At 44.5% G+C, this 21074-nt stretch overlaps 1 protein-coding gene across 1 annotated transcript; it reads right to left on the reverse strand.

The window, feature by feature from the left end:
* Window positions 1–1553: 1553 nt before the first annotated feature.
* LOC144275680 (solute carrier family 2, facilitated glucose transporter member 11-like) lies at window positions 1554–20759 on the reverse strand. Its single transcript, XM_077835146.1, has 12 exons — window positions 20739–20759; window positions 14373–14471; window positions 13291–13451; window positions 11847–11971; window positions 10082–10211; window positions 7852–8000; window positions 6439–6626; window positions 5441–5551; window positions 3878–3979; window positions 3669–3744; window positions 2520–2647; window positions 1554–1754 (listed from the first exon to the last, which is right to left on the reverse strand). The coding sequence occupies exons 1-12, from the start codon at window positions 20757–20759 to the stop codon at window positions 1554–1556; spliced, it is 1491 nt and encodes a 496-aa protein (XP_077691272.1).
* Window positions 20760–21074: the final 315 nt, after the last annotated feature.

Here is a 21074-nt window from a genome sequence, read left to right on the forward strand (position 1 = left end):
CCCAAGTTTTCAGACTTGGGTGTCTAAACTCAGGCACTTAAATCCAGATTAGGGCACCTGAATAAGTGGCATGATCAAAACCAATAACATATCATGGTGTTTTAGGCTTCAACTCACTAAACTCATGCTCTCAAGCGGCACGTATGTTCCCATATTATGTGGCTGGAAAACCTATTGCAGTTAAAAATCAACTCTCGTTCAGAAAGATTAACGGACCTGTGCTGCACCTGAGTGGATGGGATTACAAAAACCAATAACTGAATCTCATCACTGACACACACAGCACCAGTGCCCCTTCTCTGAATGGATGAGGTTATCTGAACCACAACTAGCGGGGTAGCTAAATGAGAGGAAAACAGAAGCTGATTGTGCAGGACAAGACAGTCAGAAGTTACATTTGCTCCTGTTAGGTGTATATTTCCCCCAATAAAAGTGCTCCAAAGATTTCTTTAGTATTTGTCTAAAATTAAAAATAAATCAAAAGTGATGACTTTGATGGAAAAAGGGCAGCAGAGAGGAGGGGAGAAATCTTCAGAAATTATCACATTATTTGCTCATGCTCTATTTTACTGTTCCATGAATAAAGGGCTTGTAAAAGATTAATGAATTATTGGGTTAATGAATGATTGACAGATTTTAATATGTGGTTAATCAAACATTATAGATTATTACAGAGGCCAGAAGGTCAATAGGTGGCTTTTAACTAGAGCCTTGTGCAATCAGAATTTTTATTTTATTTTTTTAGAAAATCCACAACAATTTAAATGGCAAAGTACTCAATTTCATGGCGTTTGAGTGGAATTAATTTTACAATTAATGTTAGTGAATTTCAAAGATGGAGTGAAGTTTACAACTAAATTGAGTCAATTTCAAGGTTGGGAACTGATTCCATTCTTGAAATTGACTAACATTACTTGTAAAATTCTTCCTGCCCTTTAAATTGACTACTATGTGTAAAATTTATTCTATCCTTGAAATTGACTCAATTTAGTTGTAAAATTCATTTTGTCCCTGAAATTGACTAACATTCATGGTCTGGGGCCCGGGGCATTTTTACGATTTCCGAGGTCTCCATGAAATTGTGATTTAATGAGGGTCCTAGTTATAACCTATAACACCTTCTGCTTACAACAATCTATAATGCATAGTACTCATGTCTGTAACATGTGTATAACATCTATTAATATTTTATTAACCCTTTATAAACCATTAATGAATGGAATCATAATATACAGTGTGATCCATTCTTTTTAAAAGAAGCTTTCAAAATGGTTTGTCTAAGTAGCATATCACTGGGGATGCTCCCAAGAGATGGCAAAGGGCATTGTGGTATAAATAAATGCTGCCCTTCTAAGCAAAAATGCAGGGCAAACTGTTTTTAACAAATGAAGTGAACAAGAAACATCAACTGAATTTCCTGCTTTAGTGTGAAAACTTTTCACTACACAACCAAGAGCAGTGTATTCTCCTTAACCCCCACCTCTTCTGTCTCAAGAAAAGAGAAACATCTCAGGATATTTTCCAACCACCAGCCACCTTTACTTATTCCCAGACTATAACATAGTGGATTTGATTTCCTCAGGGCCTTTCCAAAACTTCTCACGTGTCTGAGTTTTGAAGTTGCGCTTGCTGAACTCCTTGGAGATTTCCAGGAAGGTCTTCCCCTTTGTCTCGGGAAGGAAAAAACCGACATATAGAGCAGTGCAGACACAAACCGTGAAGAATGGAAGGTAGCAGAAGTGAGCAAGACCTTCCTGCAGGGAGAAAAAAAGGAAAAGTGTTGGAAACAAACCACAGTATGAGGCAAATCCCCTCTACAAATCCTCTCCTGCATATAATAGCTTCAATCATGAAATATTTCTGCACTGGCTTAAGGATCTTACAAACATGAGTAAGCAGCTCTCCCCTAAAAGGACTAACAGCAAGATACTTATCTCTGACAATATTATCTTGCTTCGTTTGTGTTATAAACATTGGTCCTGACTGGCAACAGATTGTAGCTACTGAAGGGGAAAGTTTGGGAGATATGTACTTTCTCCTAACCCTCAATATAGCTCATGCTAAAGAATGATGTAAAAACAGACTCTCTTTTCAGGATTCACTGTTGGACATAATACAGGAGCACTTATTGTGAAGACCCACAATCTCTCCAGTCCCAACCTCTTCCCAAAGGAGTCATTTTAGGGAATAGGGGAGTCTCCTCTCCCAACCTTTCCAAGCTGGGGACAGAATGGGAATGTTGGCTGTCAGGGACTCAAAACTATTCCAACCCCAGCCTCTTCCAGCAGAAATCACTATAGGGAAGCAGTAGGAATCTTGGCTAAGAGAGAGCTCACAACTACTCCAGTCACAACTTCTAGCCAAAGTCACTATCGACAGAGTTGGAGTGCTGGCTGCCTGAGACTTGCAGATACTTCAGACCCAGTCTCTTCCAGTAAGCGTTGCAGTAAGCTGCAGTGCAAGAGCACTTGTTTGTGAACTAAAAAACAGTAGATGGCTGTACCAGCTTCCAAACCTACCACAATGAATGGAAAGGCCATTCCAACTGCAAAGAGATTGGACCAGAGCAGAGAGCCACAGATCATGTAAGCAGCTGGACGAGACATTTGATCAAAAATCTCTGTCGGCAAAACTCCTGTCACACCAGCTAGAAAAAGGATTTGGAAACAAATTTATAATATGTCTGAAATGTTAAAACTAGAAAACATATGCTGACAAATATGTAAAGGGATATAAAAAGGACAGGGACCATTGATTACATTGCCAATTATTCTCACTAGTCAACATGGCCAGAATACATAGTAATGGACGTAACTGCACCAGGGAAGTTTTAGGGTGAATATTAAGAACTGCCTAATTATACAAGCCATCTGGCAATGGAATGAGCTGCCAAGAAAGGTTTTGTAATAAGAATCACTCCTTATTTTGAAGGCTAGACTGGCATGGGCAGCTAAAAAATAATGTAATCAAGCCTGAGACGTTGCAGGGACATGAGCTAGATGACTCATTGGAAGTTACTTCCAACCCAAATGATTTTATGACAGTTAGACTTGATTCTCCTCTTGCTTGCACCTGTTTTATATTGACATGAGCAGAGAATCATGTCCACATTACGTATCAACACAGCACACATCATGTGCATACACACAACCACACCTGTACACACTGCCTGGTTCTGAGAAAAACGGCAAGCTCATCAGTTAAAAAAACACGTGAAAATGTGTTTCAATTTATATTCAAAGAAATTACAAAATAATACAGCTCAACAACCTTTAAAGCCATACAGTGAAAGAGTGAAGCAATAAGAGCACTTGGTTATAGTCCTAATGAACTGGTTAGCAAATCCAGGAACTGCTGCCTATTGTCACAAATTAGACAAGAAGTTACTACCTACACAAGGTTGTTTTTATGCTTCAAGTTTCCTTTCACACTTTGTGTCTTCAGGACTCCAAGAGAACGTAAACAGAAATGGCTCCAGAGAATGATCGGTTGTCATTACACACCCTGAGACACAATCACAGTTGCCTACAAGCACTGCTGATGAAACTACAGGTAGTGAGTGTTCAAAATGTATTGTCCCTTTGTTTCATTCAAATGTGATGTGGCTAAGTACAGTCTTCAGCCCCCGCAGTCGCACAAGGTTGAGTGAAAAACCTCAGACAACTGACCTGGTCCAATTCCAAAGCTCAGGATATAAGCGAAAATACAGGCCATGCTGAGGTACGGCATCCAGCTTATCCGACTCTATTTCCACAGAGAACAAGGGAACATAGGTTAAGGCACTTATAATTACTTGCCCCCTACTTAATATCCCCATCTGTGTCAGAGGCATAACCAGAATCCATTTCACTTAGATAATTCAATGGAGTTATTTTACCTGCTGGGATAAAGCAACCATGAAGACGATGGCCCATACTGCCATGAGGCTGTACCCGCCCAGAATCAGCAACCGCCGCCCAGCACGCTCTATTATTGCGTTCTGAAACAAAGCAACACGGGACACTTAGCTATTCATGCCTCTCATCCACATTCCTCCCTCTCTCCCATTTCAGGTATCATTGGTTAGCTTGCTGGGCAACCTACTTCCGGGGCACTACCCGTTCTTTAGGAAGAAGAGAAAGCTCATGCAATAATAAGGACTGTGTTGAGGAGATTCAGTCAGGCTGGGCAATAAGGAGATGTCAAGAATCTGTCACAACTGCAGTCTGAACCCTTTTCCTGCAAATAGGCATGTATGAAGGAAAAAGCTGACATTCTCCGGGAGACAATTCATCCACCTCTCAAGCTGTGTGCTGCCCCAGAGATCGCAGGCAGAGGGAATAAAGTCATTCTTTGAGAGCATCCAGAAGAGAAATGTGAGTTCCCACAAGTTAGTGGAAATTAAGAGAAATTTTTGACTGCAAAGTACCAAGCAAAAGAGACAGGGGGTCTGTTTCTCTGGCTCTGTTTAAGTTTATTTTCTCTCTTGTCTATTTTACAGGAAAGAAAACTGACCAAAACGTACAATATCAGTACAACTGAATACAACACATTCTCTAAAAAAGAAAAGGAGGACTTGTGGCACCTTAGAGACTAACCAATTTATTTGAGCATAAGCTTTCATGAGCTACAGCTCACTTCATCGGATGCATCCGATGAAGTGAGCGGTAGCGCACGAAAGCTGATGCTCAAATAAGATACAGACTAACACGGCTGCTACTCTGAAACACGTTCTCTAGGAGTGCCGCATTTAGTGTAAACTGCCACAAGGTGACAGGGTTTCAGAACAGTACCGGTTTTACAGTACAGTCCCTAACTTGTGTTCTTAGGATGCTGCACTGTGAAGACAGACTGCAGATGCAAAGACTGCAAGCCATGACTTGAAAGGTAAGAGTCCGTCTCTGCAGCAGTGGAGGTAAGCCAACTGAACTGAACTGAACCGGAGAGCTCCAGTTGTAGCATTCACTGGTCTTTTCTAGATAGCTCCTACATTACTATTGTCTCCAGCCACTAACTTTAAAAATGCTATTCTCTACTAACCTACGAGGCCTTGCCCACAGCAACGGTCAAGACAAACAATTACTCTGGCTCCAGTAGGTAAGTCGCATTTTAAATATTTATGTCTAATTGGAGAAGCTGGACTTCAGAGACTGGGGATACAGGAGAACTACGATACCTTCCAGTATTGTCATAGTCACAAACAAAAATCTTTGCTGGAGTCCACTGAAACACTTTCAAACAGAACTCTTTTCTGGCAAACACCTTCTAAAAATACAGCACTTTTTAAAGTATTCAAGTAAGATGTCATAATACCTGAAAATGAACACTGTGATTTAGTGATTACAAATTATTTATACAGCAAAGTGTTTCTTTGGGAAGGAAGTTATTGTAGACATGAAAGTTGCCTGATGTACATCGGTGGGGTTTGCTCACATAAGCAGAATGCATTAGAGATTCTTACACAAGTAACGGCTGTGATCAATTCGCAGCACCCGGTGCCGATAATGAGATATTGGATTTTCTCATATGGAATTCCAGCCTCTTGGAACACATAGGAAGCATAAAAATACATCTAGGAAAAAAAGAAAGTGAACTGTAAGAGAAATTGCCCTGGAATTGCACATCACTGCCAGTCCCACCCCCTCAGACGCCACAGTCCCCCTCCCAATCTGGAGAGTAACACTGTCACCCGGAGAACTGGCTACTTGTGCTGCCATTCAAACGGCTTCTCCACAGTGTCCATATGCAATCCATTCAGTAATGTGCATTCAGCAGCCAAACACCTGATATTTGCATCTGATGGTAGCAATGAAATGCTCTCTGCAAACAACTGCAAAACAGATCCGTAAAGTAACTGAAATGTTGTTTCAATAGTGCAGGCAAAGAGAAGTCCATCAACTACAGACCTCTCCCCAGAATAAAAATGACCCTTTCCATTATGCCCCATGGACCAGATACGACATGGGCCACTCATCAGCAATGCCAGGCACCCCTGCCACTCCATGTTTCCTGATATCTCAGAAGACCAGTATGCAAATATTTCTGTTACTGCATTTACATTCCCATTTTCTTGTTTTCTAGTTTCTTGGGCATCTCAGTATGATCTCTCCTCATCCACCCTTTCCCGCCCATGAGTGGATGGCAAAAGGTTTTTGCCACATCAATTTAGGGGGACATCTGAGCAAGGACCACCTAGCCTTTGTACCCGCCTCTCTTTTTAGGCCACCATTTTACCTGCTCTTATTTCAATTATCTCCATCATTCCTCCTGCTTTGGTAGGTTCACAATGCTCTCTGGAGATCACCAAGAAGAACTCTGCAAGGGAAGCAGGCTAACTTGCCCTCCCCTACAGAACAGGGGGAGATTCTCAGCCTCTGTTTGCCCCAAAAGTGACAGTCTTCCTTGCATTGTTGTCTCACATCTGATACCTGCTGATGAAATGGTGGCTATCGTGCTTACCGAGTCATTTCCACAGAGCTGCATGGCGCTGCTCAGCACAATGATAGTTATTAGCTGCCGTCTTACAGCTGGATTCTGGAACAGCTCCCACGGCCTCTTTGCCCTCTGACCTTTGATGGCAGCCTGTTCTGCTTGCATTTCCTCCAGCTCACTGCTCAGGTCATCATTACCTCTCAGCTTCTGCAGTGCTGTAAGGGAAAAGGTGCCGTTTATTTACTTTATGGAAGCACTTTAACTTCATCAATTCATCTCCCTGTGGGAATGAGGGATTGGGTGGCAAGTGACAATCACAGAAAGCAGTGTAGTGGTAGGACTTTGTGATCCAAGAAACCACCTTTGATAAGCAGAGAAAGCAAGATGTGCTATGCTTGATGAAACTATTAGAAAGTCTGAGAGACTTTGGGGAGAAGGGATGACAAAACCCATGCAACTTTCTTATCAGGGAATATTTCCAACCAGTGCAATTTCAACTACCATGCTTCTGACTCTTATTGTGAGAATATTACTCTATGGTAGCTCTCCAATGAATCTAAGGGAGTTAAGATTTTTTGGTGCACAGCACATGTGTAATGGAAACTAATTCCAACCTGGTCCATGTCTGGAGATCTGTATGTTACAAATGTCAACAAATTTCCTTATATGAAGAGGATTCAGATTTGGTCACTGAAATCTTCATCTAGCCTTTCTTTGATATCATACTTACAGACTATATACAAAGTTAAGTAGGTCTCCTTAAACAGAGAACAGGTTACATGATAATTGCCTTTGGACTCACTATATGTAGTGAAAAAGTCATTTGCAGCAACAGATAAGTACCTTAACAGGTCAAAAACCAGTTATCGTGTAAACTGCACTCTAGTTTGGAAGAAAGAAATAATGACGTATTTACCCTGCCTGCCCTTTGCGTGACACTTATGGTAACTTACCAAAAAACATAACTGAGGGCAACATTCTCAAAAGGTGGAGGCCCCGGTCTGTGCCCAGGTACAAGTGCATGCTTGTTTGCACGTACAATTATTGCAACTGTCCACACAAATGGTGAGATGGCTGCCAACTTCGCAATATCCAAGTGCAATTGCAGCTAAGGTTACACTTCTGTGTTCGCATTTTATGCACAAAGAACATGGGCCTCTATTTTGAAAAACGTCACCCTAAATGTTCAGCAGAAAGTGGCATAGACATTGATTGGGCTAACGCGTTTGGTACTCGCTAAAGGAGGCCAGTAGCACTACAGGAGAGAATACTGACTGTGGAAAAAAACATACCTTTCAAGCTGCTTGCTTCAGGCCAAACATGCTGGACTAAGCTATGCAACATATTAAGAATGTACAACAAAACTAACATCAGTTTGTTTGCACGGTCTGTAAATCTTGCCCCCTGAATCGGACATTGACACGACCACTTTACGCTCACCACAGATGCAGGATTCCTTGTCACCTCGGTCAATCAAGAGGTACCTCGGGCTTTCTGGTAACCAAGGCAGAGTCATCAGCTGGATCAAACCCGGCACCACATTGCTAGCCAAAAGAAGAGGCCAGCTCTCCTCTCCCCCTAATAGTTCTCTGAAGAAAAATAAAACATAATTAAGATAAATCAATCAAATATTTCATAAGACGAAATGCAGTGTTTGGAGCTGGCTGGGTGACCTGGTGGCAGCACAACGCGGTGTGGGAGAGCTGGGTTTGACTCTCTCTCTGGGCTTTGTAGGGCATCTCTCTCCTGAGGTCCCTTCCAACCCTGCTATTCTGTGATTCTATGATTTGTGCATCATGCAAGAGAAGCAGCTGAGTGTGAAAGTGAAGGTGATGTGGCCTTCTGCCTCACAAGTGACTCCTTGATAGGTAACCTATGAAACAGCAATGCCATTTGCCTCCACCTTAGAGGGACTGGCACCTGCCTGGAGGTTGGTTTGGTGCTGCGATGTGACAAGAGAGCAGGAGGTCAGAGACATAATGGAGGGTTAGAGAACTCCATCTGAACAGTCACAACCAGGGACACCAAAAGCTCACACTGTGATGCTGTGGGTCACACCACAACTTCCCACCAACCCATGCACCAAAACTATAGCCCATCTTGCTGTTTTTATATGTTGGACAGTTGCATTTAAAGGAAAAGCTGTCCTGCCAACCTGGAGAGATGGGACATGATTAAAAAATCTCCTCGTTGGGAGAAGGAATTCATTCACAGGTCTAGATGGGGAAATAAGATATCCAAGGATAGAGGAATTTGGGGGAATTCCAGAACAATGAGACCTCCCTGGAACATTTTAAGCACAAGGGAAGGGAGGGAGAGTGCACTTTTAGAACGTGGCTGGCTCAAAGAGGGTGGTGGTGAAGACTGCTGTAGCAGTCTTTCTGGGCTGAAGATCCAGTGTGGTAATCATTCTGGTATTGAGGGTTTTTCATTCCACTCGTGAGGTTTCACCCATATACATTTTCCTCTGTTGACATTTCACACTTGGCTGCCTGTTCTGCTTCTGCTGGGATGGTTGGATCAACCCCAGTGACTGTCGCACACAACAGGGAGATTCTACTGCTACTTCAGGGTAGCCGGATCAAAGTAAGCAGTGTACAGTTTAATGGACAGGGGTGATCCAGGAACACTGGGGCAGCGCATATATTTTGGGGCTGACAGAGCAGCAGGTTTACAAGTTGACTATGTTCAGGAGGCCCGTTCTGAAACATGTGGAGCCTCTTCTGACACAAGGCAAAATGCAAGTTGGAATAAAAAAGTGCAACTCCCATTGGTGTTCCTGGGCCAAAATCAGAGGTGGCATAAATGGTGGTGCAAGTTACACACTGGGTATAAGGGGCAAAGGAGTGTAACTTGGAGGAAGCAGTATGGCTTAATTGATGGAACATAGGCCTGGGACTCAGAAGACTGAGGTTCTATTCCTGGCTCTGCTGCGTGACCCTGGGCAAGTCATTTCACTGATGTGTACCTCAGTTTCCTCATATGTAAAATGGGGATAATGACACTGACCTCATTTGTAAAGTGCTTTTGGTTCCACTGATGAAGAGCTAGGTATGGTTATTACCCCCCTTTGCTAGTCAATGGGTATGAGAGAAAGCAGCTTTTCCACCAAGGGTAGCAGTGGTGGCATTGTAGCAGGAAAAGCAACTAACACAAGTCTTGCCACACATACGCACTTACATCTTCTCCCCTAACATGCAAAGCCACATTCAGCCCTGGGGTACACAGGCAGATTTCCCACTGAAGTCCATGTCACAGCAGAATTTGGTCCACAGAGTCCCAAATTCATGCAAGTTGCGCTCATTTTGTACATCCATTGAATGCTGAGTGAGTGAAAACAGTGCTGTCACCTACACCCAGAAAATCTACACCGGGCTACCCATAAATTAGGTGACACATCTGAGGGTGGGTAAGTCCTTAATTTTGTGTGTGTATTTCAGTGTCACAAAGTGTTACAAGCAGTGGGTGGGTCCTGAAAAATCACCAAAAAATCTGTGATATGATTTATGGACAGCTCTCATCATCACTGATGTCACTGCTGAATTTGGTCCCTAGGCTCAAAACCATCATGCTGTCCCAGGGGTACGTAGGCATTTGAGCAGGAGAAGACAGGAGAGGAAAGAAAGAAGAGAGTTAGTGAATCAGAAACATAGGGAGGTCTATACATTACCTAATTCCAACAACTTGTCCCAGCACCAACCCCAGGGCAGTAAATGATGCAGAAGTCAAGGTCACTGCTCCTCTGACCTTCTTGGGAGCACTTTCCCCCAGGTACATGGGCTGAATGTTCATGCTCACACCTGGAGAAGACAGACAAACACTGACCTCAGCTTATGCTCTCAAGATGTAAAAGAGAAAAAAGAAAAATTAAAACAGCCCCTAGATGAGGTAGTTAGCTGTATTCTCTCTGCTTGTTACAGAGTATGCTGCTTACACTGATCTCTCAATGCCTGTTACTTACACCAATATATTTCCATTCCCTCTAATTCACTGTGTCAGTTTTGGTAAATATGTATTAAAGTATGTAATGCGGGCTAATGAAAAGCAATTTCACATTTTTAAAGCTACATAGAGTATCATTACTGTGCATTATTAAAGCTGCAGCTTTATTTTAATTTTGGTGCCCTCAAAGTGAGGGACTAATAGTGCTGGCTAGAGGCAGATATGGGGTAAATTTTCTGCCACACCTCTAAATGGCTTCCATTTGCGTCATGCAAAACGGTGCATGCACATATCTGGCTGTTTGCTCTTTAAAAAGTCTAACCCTTGCATGCAAGCCAGTGTTGGAATTCGTAAACACACAAGCTTTTCAAACAGGTTTGCAGGAGAGGGAGCACATTTCTTCATTAGTGTTCACAGAGATGCTAAAATTGTTCAAGGGCTGAGGGGGGTGTTTGCACCAGCAAAGTGCAGGTATGTGTGTGTGGAACTGAATGTGCATAAGTGGAAAGCAGGGGCTACGATCAGGCCTACATGTGACTAAGCTCAATGGAAGATTTCCAGCATAGTTTGGCCTACACCCCAGAATATAACCTGCAACACTCCCTGCTATTCCATTCCTGGCACTATCCTGTTCTTATTATTTTATATTACAGTAGAGCCTAGAGGCCCCAAGGAAGATTGAGGCCCCCTTGCTAGGTGTAGTAAGAGACAGTCTCTGCCCTAAAGAGCTACAATCTAAATAGACAAGACAGACAAAAGGTGGGAGAAAGAAAGTACTGTTATTCCCACTTTACAGATAGGGAACTGAGGCAAAGAAATTAAATAGCTTACCCCAGATCTCACATTAAGGCAGAACTGGGAATTGAATCCAGGTCTCCTGAATCCCAGTCCAGTGCCTTAACCACAAGACCATCCTTTTTATTAGGGGTTAGTATGAGATCAAACATATTCAATTTGTGACAATATTGGACGTGGGGACCCAGATCTTCAAAACTGAGCTGCTGATGCACTAACTCTTCTGTGCTCCTGAAGCAACGGCCATTAACCAAGTCAACCTGGGAGTATGTAAACCAGTCTCCGGTGGTGAGCTGAATGATACAGACATTCCATATGTGCAAGTAATTCTTGTCACTACAAATAGCCCTTAGGAGAATTATCTTGCGTGTGTGCAAGCGCGTGTAGGTATGTTTCTGGAGTACCCAGATATTAGGCATAGACTTTGATAAGGGCTTCTGCATAATACGCTTCAGAAGCATATTGTGAAATGTTACATGGAAGAAGCCATATATTGGCTGACAATCCAGGTTTATGTCACCTCTGAATGGCAGGGAAAGGAGACTGGCATATTCTTCTGGTGCCAGGGGTCATGAGTTCAATGCCAAATGAAGCACCAGGGACTGCAGGGCACATCAGAAACCGTTTTAATGCCACAGACATTTATATTTGTAGGGTGTTTCTAAAGTCCTCATTACCACAGTATCACTGTTCCTTACCAGCATTGATTCCAGTGAAAAATCTGCCGAGCATGATCATCTCGAAGGATTTGGCCATCCGGCTGAACCCTGAGAAGACTGCAGCTATGATCACAAACGCGTTATTCAGCAGCAATGATGTCTTCCTTCGGAGAGAATAAAAACAGAACTGAAGGGTCAGATTTCACCAGGTCTGGTTATTAGAGCCAGTGGTGGGACACAGCAGTCCAATTTTCCAAATTTGAAAGTTTGTCAGGGTGCCCATTTCTATAGCAGCACATTCAGATGGGCACTTAGGGCCCAAATTCCTCCGTCTGGTGCCTACATGGCAAGTGTCCAGTTATGAAAACTGGGTTTGACATTGGCAAATAAACTGTCATCTGCATTGCACAGTGCATAGCGGAGTTAGGGACTGTTCAACTGGAGTGGAATTCCATCCATTGTGAAAGAAGATAACTGAGGATTGCAGGACCAGATTCAGGGAATCAGGAGGGCATCATCACACTGATGATCCTGATTCATTGCTCCTGCTCTTACATTTAACAAAATCCCTTTTTAATGAAACATAAGAATCATAAAATCATTATGAACATCTCCAAGAAACAGGGTGAGTTCTGGATGACAGCACCACTACTTAGCCCATGATTACCTCCTGAAATGGTAAAACTGGTTCCTTCAGTACATAAGGGGGAGATGCAATTTTTACCGAATGCCGTACTAGAGCTGGATAGAGAGGCAAGTACAGTGTCACTTTCTGTGGTTTCACGATAAAAACATTGATTGTTCTTTCAGAGAGAAGGGGAGGTTATACCACGTGTGAAATCTGCAGAAAGGGTAATACAGATTTTTTTTATAGGCTCCCAAGCACAGGGAAGAAAAGGAACTTGAAAGACTCAATGGATAACCACATTTTAAAGATATTTCAGTCTGAGAAGCAGGAATGGCCTGTGTGAACTAAAGTGACTTCAGACCAGTGCTCTGTGATGCAACTGTCCCAGGGTCGCTCCTCTTGTAAGTACCTTATGCTGCCTCAAGCTATGGATTCCGTGCAGCACTCCTACCGCTTCCCACTCTCCATTTTGGAGAAAAGCTCTCCATTAATTCTGTGCCTGTTTCCTGCTTAAATTAGATGAAGAGAAGCTGGTGACTGCACACTTGCCTGCTGTATGTTATGTTATGCTGGTGGAGCAGAAAGCCATACCTAGACATTTTTCCAGTGGTGCAAAGTACTGTGCTGTGTTGGATGATGAGAATTGAAATGCTACCATTCAAGGTAGATTCCTTTAAGAGCTAATGCCAGATAGTATGGTCTTGTTTTCTTAGGTTAAGAATGAACTTCATGTGTTTCAGCTGAGTTGGGTAATTTGGAATTGGGCTCTTTTCAGTTTAACATCCAAATGTTTAGGCACTCGATTAATGAAAAACGATCTACAAAGTTCAAGGTGAAAATCCAAAGGCCTCTTACCTTCCCAGCTTGATTGCCATGGGTCCTGCAATGAGAGCTCCAGCGAGTCCCCCCAGAGAATAGATAGAAACAATGAAAGACCACACTAGCAATATCACACCGCTGTCTAGAGATGCGCCTGTGCGTTCTAGCCACGTTTCATTTATAAACCTCTGAATGTACTGTAAGTGAAGGACAAGAGTCACTTTACTGTAGGATTAAAAATAAAGATCCCTGAGAAACAGCAAAGGTTTACTTCATATTAGGTATGATTTACGTGATGATCATGACTCCACAGTTCAGCTTGAAGAAAGCATTCAATTCCAAGCTGTATTTTTGACATCCCCCTATAAAATTTTAGTTGTTAAGAAGCCGTACTAGACAGATTGCCTTTACAAAGTGAAATTATCTTGCATATTTAAAAAAATGATCTAAATATATTTCATGGGCTCAATCCAAGCTTGATTTTGATGGGTGCAGGATTGGATGCTCCCAATAGCAAAATTAAAGGGGCTGCTCAGTACATAACTCATTTTAAACTAACCTTTCTCTCCCAATCATTTCATGTCCCCCAGAGTCACACCAGCAAGTTCCAGATCCATTCGAACATACAGCATGTAGTATGCGGTATATTTCAGCTACCACAGAGCCCCAAGAGAGCTCGCCAGCAGGGAATCAGTTAAGTGGTTGTCATGTATTATGTAGCCTGGTTTTGCAAATGTTTTAAAAATTATTATTTTATGAAGTAAGACAAATTTATCTAACTTGTAACAAATGTTCTTCTAAGACTGGAAAGTTTCAGAATTATATTTGCTAAAGTTATGACTGATTTAAAAAGGTCCAGACCGGCGATCCTGTGGTCATAACCCCTTCTGGGTCTCAGCTGCAGCACCTCTACCATGATGCAAGAGTTAAATTATTAACTATGTAAAGGACACAAATCCTGCCTTTACTGTCCACCTTTAGTAGTCACTGGCTGAAGGGTTTTGGCAAAATATGCCTGTGTTTTCCCAGACTAAGGATCCCTGTGAGGATAACAGAGTTTAGACCTCACAAGATTCACTGTCTCAGGGGATGGCTGCAAAGGCCAGTAGAGCACTTACTGTAGTTGGAGCATTGATGATGGAGATGTTGTAGCCATATTGGAAAGTCCCTCCAATCCCAGCAGCACATACTGTAAGAAATAGGACCTTGCCTTGAAGCTAAGGTAAACCAAATAGAAATATATTAAAAAGACAGAAAATATTGATAGTTTTCTACTGCTGAAATATAAAATGGTTCAACAGGCACTTGGCCCAATAATTTGTCTGGGATGGTTTGAATGATAATAGGTGAACACAGGAGACATAATACTGGATCTAAAAAAGGAAAGGTTCCAAAAGACAAAATAATCACACAAAGAGATTTTAAATTTTAAAGTGCCTACAAATTATTTTAAGAAGTAATTGCAGTTAGCGAGTTCAGGGCTGGTTCTCAGCAGCAGTGCTGAGAATGTCCAAAGTGATTTAACGTGTGCATTTCTAAAAGTCAGTTCCACATTCTGGAAATATCACTGCACAAGCATGCTCAGCTGTTAGAGCTCCCACCAGTTCAGCTCCCTACAAAAGTCTTTACTGACATGACGAATGTATTATACAAGCATTGACAAAGTTTAAAACACAGTAACAATATCCATCTGCAGTTAAATGTCTCCCTCAGATAGGGTTCCATAGGGTACCAGGGTTTTATTCCATGGCCCTTTACAGATATTGTGAATTTCTGATTTGGTGGGATGCTATTTTTTCTGCCATCTCTTTCCTTTCACCGATGATCATGCTCAATTTTTCTCTTGATTTTGAATGGAAAGTCCTTTTCTGGTCATTTGAGGGTGTATCTTGTTTGCGCACCTTCATATTTTGTACATTGCAGCAGATGAATTCTTTCAGTTTCACTCTCTCCTGTCACAAGGGGTTGCACAGCTTTTCTCTAAGTTTTCACTGTGCTTTCTCCTAACAGTTTGTGATCAGCAATTCTGCATCGGGTGAGGGTCTGCCTGTGTGTTCCCTGTTTACTGGGGCGAGGTATATGCTTAGGTGCTGGAACTAGTGGTGCTGGGGGTGCTGCCGCACCCCCTGGCTCGAGGTGGTTTAAGTGGGCTGTAACCCACGAAAGCTTATGCTCTAATAAACGTTAGCCTCTAAGGTGCCACAAGCCCTCCTGTTCTTTTTACAGTCTATGCAGGGTTTACAGTTTGGTTCAATGGCTCTCAGCACCCCCCCTATAAAAATTGTTCCAGTCCCCCTGCTTGTATGAGGTTTGTACTTGTCTGTTTCACTGTGATTTTTAATCAGTACTTCTGTCATAAATATAAAGGGAAGGGTAAACCCTTTTAAAATCCCTCCTGGCCAGAGGAAAACTCCTCTCACCTGTAAAGGGTTAAGAAGCTAAAGGTAACCTCGCTGGCACCTGACCAAAATGACCAATGAGGAGACAAGATACTTTCAAAAGCTGGGAGGAGGGAGAGAAACAAAGGGTCTCTGTCTGTCTATATGCTGCTTTTGTCGGGGATAGACCAGGAATGGAGTCTTAGAACTTTTAGTAAGTAATCTAGCTAGGTATGTGTTAGATTATGATTTCTTTAAATGGCTGAGAAAAGAATTGTGCTGAATAGAATAACTATTTCTGTCTGTGTATCTTTTTTGTAACTTAAGGTTTTGCCTAGAGGGATTCTCTATGTTTTGAATCTAATTATCCTGTAAGGTATCTACCATCCTGATTTTACAGAGGGGATTTCTTTACTTCTATTTACTCCTATTTCTATTAGAAGTCTTCTTGTAAGAAAACTGAATGCTTTTTCATTGTTCTCAGATCCAAGGGTTTGGGTCTGTGGTCACCTATGCAAATTGGTGAGGCTTTTTACCAAACCTTGTCCAGGAAGTGGGGTGAAAGGTTTTGGGAAGTATTTGGGGGGGAAAGACGTTTCCAAACAGCTCTTCCCCAGTAACCAGTATTTGTTTGGTGGTGGTAGCGGCCAATCCAAGGACAAAGGGTGGAATATTTTGTACCTTGGGGAAAGTTTTGACCTAAGCTGGTAAAGATAAGCTTAGGAGGTTTTCATGCAGGTCCCCACATCTGCACCCTAGCGTTCAGAGTGGGGGAGGAACCTTGACAACTTCTCTGCTAGATTGTCTTTTAAAACCTGTCTCCTCTTTCTAGTGTTCGCTGGTGAATGGGACTGCCGCCTAGGCTTGGGAAGTTGGTACCCCGGAGGCCTGCAGGAGATGCTATGTAGGCATGAACAATAGGATCACGCTTTTCGTGGAGGTAGTAAGTGCTGCTCTAGGGGAGATGGCACCAGAGTCAGAGAACTCATTTTCTGTTCGTCCATCAGCAGAGGGATTTACCTTTTTTTTTCCCTCTTACCCTACAATGGCCCTAAGTCGTAAGGGACAGTCCCACCCATGGAGCTCTCAACAACAAAAGGCAGTCAGGATGCAATTGACAGAATCGGGGATGTGCTGTGACACAGCAAGACCCTGCGAGGCTGCCCGCCGGGAAAGTGCCCCACAGCCACTGCAGGGTGCAGCAAAGAGCCGGGTGAAGTGCCCAGCGCTGGCTCTTCGGGGCAGGCCCGGGGCAGGGAACTGTGGGGCGGGGGAAAGCAGGTGGCAGGTGCCCCTGCCTGTACGAGCCCTACGGCCCCGCCGAGTGAGAGCGGAGCAGCTGCTGCCTGCGATGCACTTGGGCTGGGAGAGGTGAGCGGGGCCGGGTGCTAGCGGGGGGGACGCGGGAGCCGGGCAGGGCGCTGTGCTGGGGGATGCGGGACTCGGAGCCGGGCGCTGCGGGACGCGGGAGCCGGGCAGGGCGCTGTGCTGGGGGATGCGGGACTCGGGAGCCGGGCAGGGCGCTGTGCTGGGGGATGCGGGACTTGGGAGCCGGGCAGGGCGCTGTGCTGGGGGATGCGGGACTCGGAGCCGGGCGCTGCGGGACGCGGGAGCCGGGCAGGGCGCTGTGCTGGGGGATGCGGGACTCGGGAGCCGGGCAGGGCGCTGTGCTGGGGGATGCGGGACTCGGGAGCCGGGCAGGGCGCTGTGCTGGGGGATGCGGGACTCGGAGCCGGGCGCTGGGGGATGCGGGAGCCGGGCAGGGCGCGGCGCTGCGGGATGCGGGAGCGGGGTCAGGCGCGCCCCCGGTCACCTGGGCCTGCGCTCTGCAGTTCAGCCCCTCTTCTTCTTCCTCCTCCTCTTCCTCCATTCCGGGCTGGAGCTCCGCACGCCGCGGCCCGGGCAGGCTGGAGCCGGCTCCTGCAGGGCGGGCCCGGCGCGGCGGCGGCGGCGGCGGGGCAGGCACAAGGAGCCGGACGCTCGCCGCGGCTCCGCCCTCGCAGCGCTGCAGCCCAGCCCCGGGGCGTGGGCCTGGCTGGCAGCGCTGCGGCAGAGAAACCCGCGGGGGTCAAGGCCTTAGCCCGGGCTGCGTGCGCCCTCCAGTGCCAGCGGTGTCCCGGCCCGGTGCCTGGCCCAGTCATCCCCGACACTGCGTGCCTCGGGCCGGGCTCCTGCCCCTCGGCCCTTCCCGCGGCCTTTGGGAGCCCAACGTGAGTGCAGAGCGGCCGGCGCCTGCACACCGGTCCTGCCCCATGCCAAGGGCTCCTGGGGGGTACCCGGTACCAGCCGCAAACAGCAGCCGTGACTGCCTAGCCCGCAAACCCTGCGCGCCAAGCTCGTGTGTCTCCAGCCGATCCGCGCAAACACGTGGGGCTCGGCGCTCGGGTTGTCTCCTGGCACCGCGCACAGAGGGGACCCCTCTGGACTGCTTGTGGCCCACAGTTCAGCAAACGCTAGGGGACAGCTGAGCACAGTGCCCCTCGCGCCCTGCTTAATGTTCCTGGGAAACTCTCCCACATGCTGTTCATAGAAGGCGGGGGAGGGGGGAGAAGATCTGTGAATGGGAGGGGGTGATTCTGGACCCTTCAAAGTTCTCCCCTCCACCCTCCCTCTCACACACACATTTTGCCCTGGCTTTTCAGGGGCGTCCCAACCTTTGTCTCCCTCCATTAGGCAGTGATCATAGTAAACACCTGCACCGACAGAGCAGCCCTTTTAAAATGAAGGAAGAAAACACCTACTGGATAAACCTTGTACATAGTTTTAAAAATATATCCACCCTTTTGGGGAGGGGGTGGGGGAAATCAGGTATGTTTCTGCAACTGAGGGAGGGCTGTAGGATGAGTGAAGATGTATAAGTAGGAGTCTGTAGCTTTTACAATTCAAGGCTTCAGGCTGTGAGCAAGTAGTTATTTTACATAATGGGAAAGGTGTCTTCTATGTTTGCAAGAAAAAGATTTGATCTGTAAAGTGCAACATGAGGTGCAGTGATACACAACACCTTTACTCCATCAAATCTTTGGTTGCCTGTAGGGAAAAAAAAGCAGAAGCATAATTTTTCCAAGGTTAGAGAGTGGCCAGTATTTGAAAGGTGTGCATTTCAAATATATTGGTAGTTGCCAGAATGAACTTCAGGAAGAAACAGCCAACTTCCTTGGTTAATCTTTCAAGAGCTGTTAACACATTTTATAGTGCTGAATGATTAAAACACATGACAGTTTTCAAGTGCCCTTTGTTTCCTTGAGAAGTGAGACCTGATCGCCCACTTCTGAAAGCCTGGAGCCTTGTCTGCCTTTTAGGAATTTGGCCTGCTACTCTCGTGGTTACATAACAGTGATAAAAATGCCTGTTTTCTGTCTGCACAAGTGCTTCACCATTGCTCCCAGCAGTGCAGCTTACCTGTGCTGGGGCAATGGTGGGAGATCTCCTGAATAATGCTAAGGAAGAGACAGCCTTACTTTGATTGTTTGTCCCTGATTTGAAAGCAGAAGCGCATCGTAACTAATTAGCCTCTCACAGTTTGTATGAAGAAAAGGGGGACTTGTGGCACCTTAGAGACTAACAAATTTATTTGAGTTTAAGCTTTCGTGAGCTACAGCTCACTTGCATCCGATGAAGTGAGCTGTAGCCCACGAAAGCTTATGCTCGAATAAATTTGTTAGTCTCTAAGGTGTTACAAGTACTCCTGTTCTTTTTGTGGATACAGACTAGCACGGCTGCTACTCTGAAACCTGACAGTTTGTATGATAACTTCCAACTTATCTGTATGTATATATCTATCTTCTTACTATATGTTCCATTCTATGCATCCGATGAAGTGGGCTGTAGCCCATGAAAGCTTATGCTCTAGTAAATTTGTTAGTCTCTAAGGTGCCACAAGTCCTCCTGTTCTTTTTGCCGATACAGACTAACACGGCTGCTACTCTGAAACAGAACATAATGGAGCACTTTTGCTTTCAAATTAAAGTACAAACTTTAATCTGCTACCCATACATGGGAGATCTGATTACTCAGTTTCCCCATATATATTATTGGAAAATTCTTGTTCCTTCTAATACCTTCAAATCAAATTCCAATTTTGAAAAGTCTAAGGTACTGTAATCTCTGTGGGAAACTTCTGCCCAGCTGTCAGTAACGTGTACTGCCTTAACTCATGATTACACTGTTGTTGCTGCAGAGCAAAGTCATACACTCTCAGAAAGGGATAATAGGCTAGATTTTAATCTCAGTTACACCAGTGTAAATCCATAGTAACTCCACTGACTTCAGAGTACTTACACTAGTATACATCCAAAATAACAACAGATCAGAATCTGTCTCTCTGTGAACCTTTCTTACTTTCCCCATCAGTTTTCCCCTTACCCTTCGTTTGTGGTACGTGAGTAGGTGAAAATAACCCATTTTCATGCCTGATAAAGAGGGGGTTCTCAAATCACAAATTCAGATAATCTTGGAGACTGAGCATCTCCACGCCTCAAAGCCTTCCTTTCAAAATCAGCATCTAACTGTGATCACACATTAGGATTCTCCCTCACTTTCCCAATCTCAGGGTAGAATTTCCCTCCTCTCCCTCCTCCACAGATCCTGCATCACAGTCGTCTTCCTAGTCTGAGGAAACTTTTGGGGATGTCCCCTCAGAACCCATCAAAACAGCTCCCAGGTTAGCCAGAGAGTTGGCCGCAGCATGATATGAAGTGTTACTTCCCCAAAGTACTGAATATGCTGCCTCTGCACTGTTCTTGTCCCCGGCCAGTGCAGGGACATGGCAGCCAGTGCTAACCCTTGGCCAGTCCTTGCTTTCATTTGTTTTGGGTAGTCTGTTATGATCTCATCAGTTACTTCATTATTTCTTTAAAATACCTTGATACTTGCAGAAGGTGCTATACAAATCAGTAAATAATCATAAAAGGAGTACTTGTGGCACCTTAGAGACTAACCAATTTATTTGAGCATAAGCGAAGTGAGCTGTAGCTCACGAAAGCTTATGCTCAAATAAATTGGTTAGTCTCTAAGGTGCCACAAGTACTCCTTTTCTTTTTGCAAATACAGACTAACACGGCTGTTACTCTGAAACCTAAATAATAATAGTAGAATACAAAATTGTACCAGTCTCTGTAGTTTGTTCATTCTTCGCTGGTATGTTTCCTGTCTGTCTTTTTCTGATGAAAGAGTCTCTTGTACTTTGGGAAGAGTTCTAGAGGATTATTTAAATCTCCAATGCAGGAATGTGTGTATTTAGTCATCCATTAGATTGCGTTATAGACACTTGACTTGGCAGGTGACTTGCCAACTGAATGTACTTCTCAAAAAGGGGTTGCGTGATCATAGATGAGGGCTTGGTTGGTTGGTTTTATTGAAAACACATGATATGTATGCTGGGGGAAAGCCTGATATTCACTTAGGTAGGTTCATCCTTAGGCATATCTGCCAGATTTCTTTAGA

The sequence above is a fragment of the Eretmochelys imbricata genome, chromosome 15 (genome assembly GCF_965152235.1).
Source record: "Eretmochelys imbricata isolate rEreImb1 chromosome 15, rEreImb1.hap1, whole genome shotgun sequence".
NCBI lineage: Eukaryota > Metazoa > Chordata > Testudines > Cheloniidae > Eretmochelys > Eretmochelys imbricata.

Excerpts from the sequence above, each read along its gene's own strand:
- LOC144275680 (XM_077835146.1), bottom strand. The coding sequence starts at position 20,759 with ATGAACAAACTACAGAGACTG. Across the intron at positions 2,648-3,668 it reads GAGCTTTGGAATTGGACCAG|CTGGTGTGACAGGAGTTTTG; the intron begins GTCAGTTGTCTG and ends TCCTTTTTCTAG. Across the intron at positions 1,755-2,519 it reads TGGCCTTTCCATTCATTGTG|GAAGGTCTTGCTCACTTCTG; the intron begins GTAGGTTTGGAA and ends TTCTCCCTGCAG.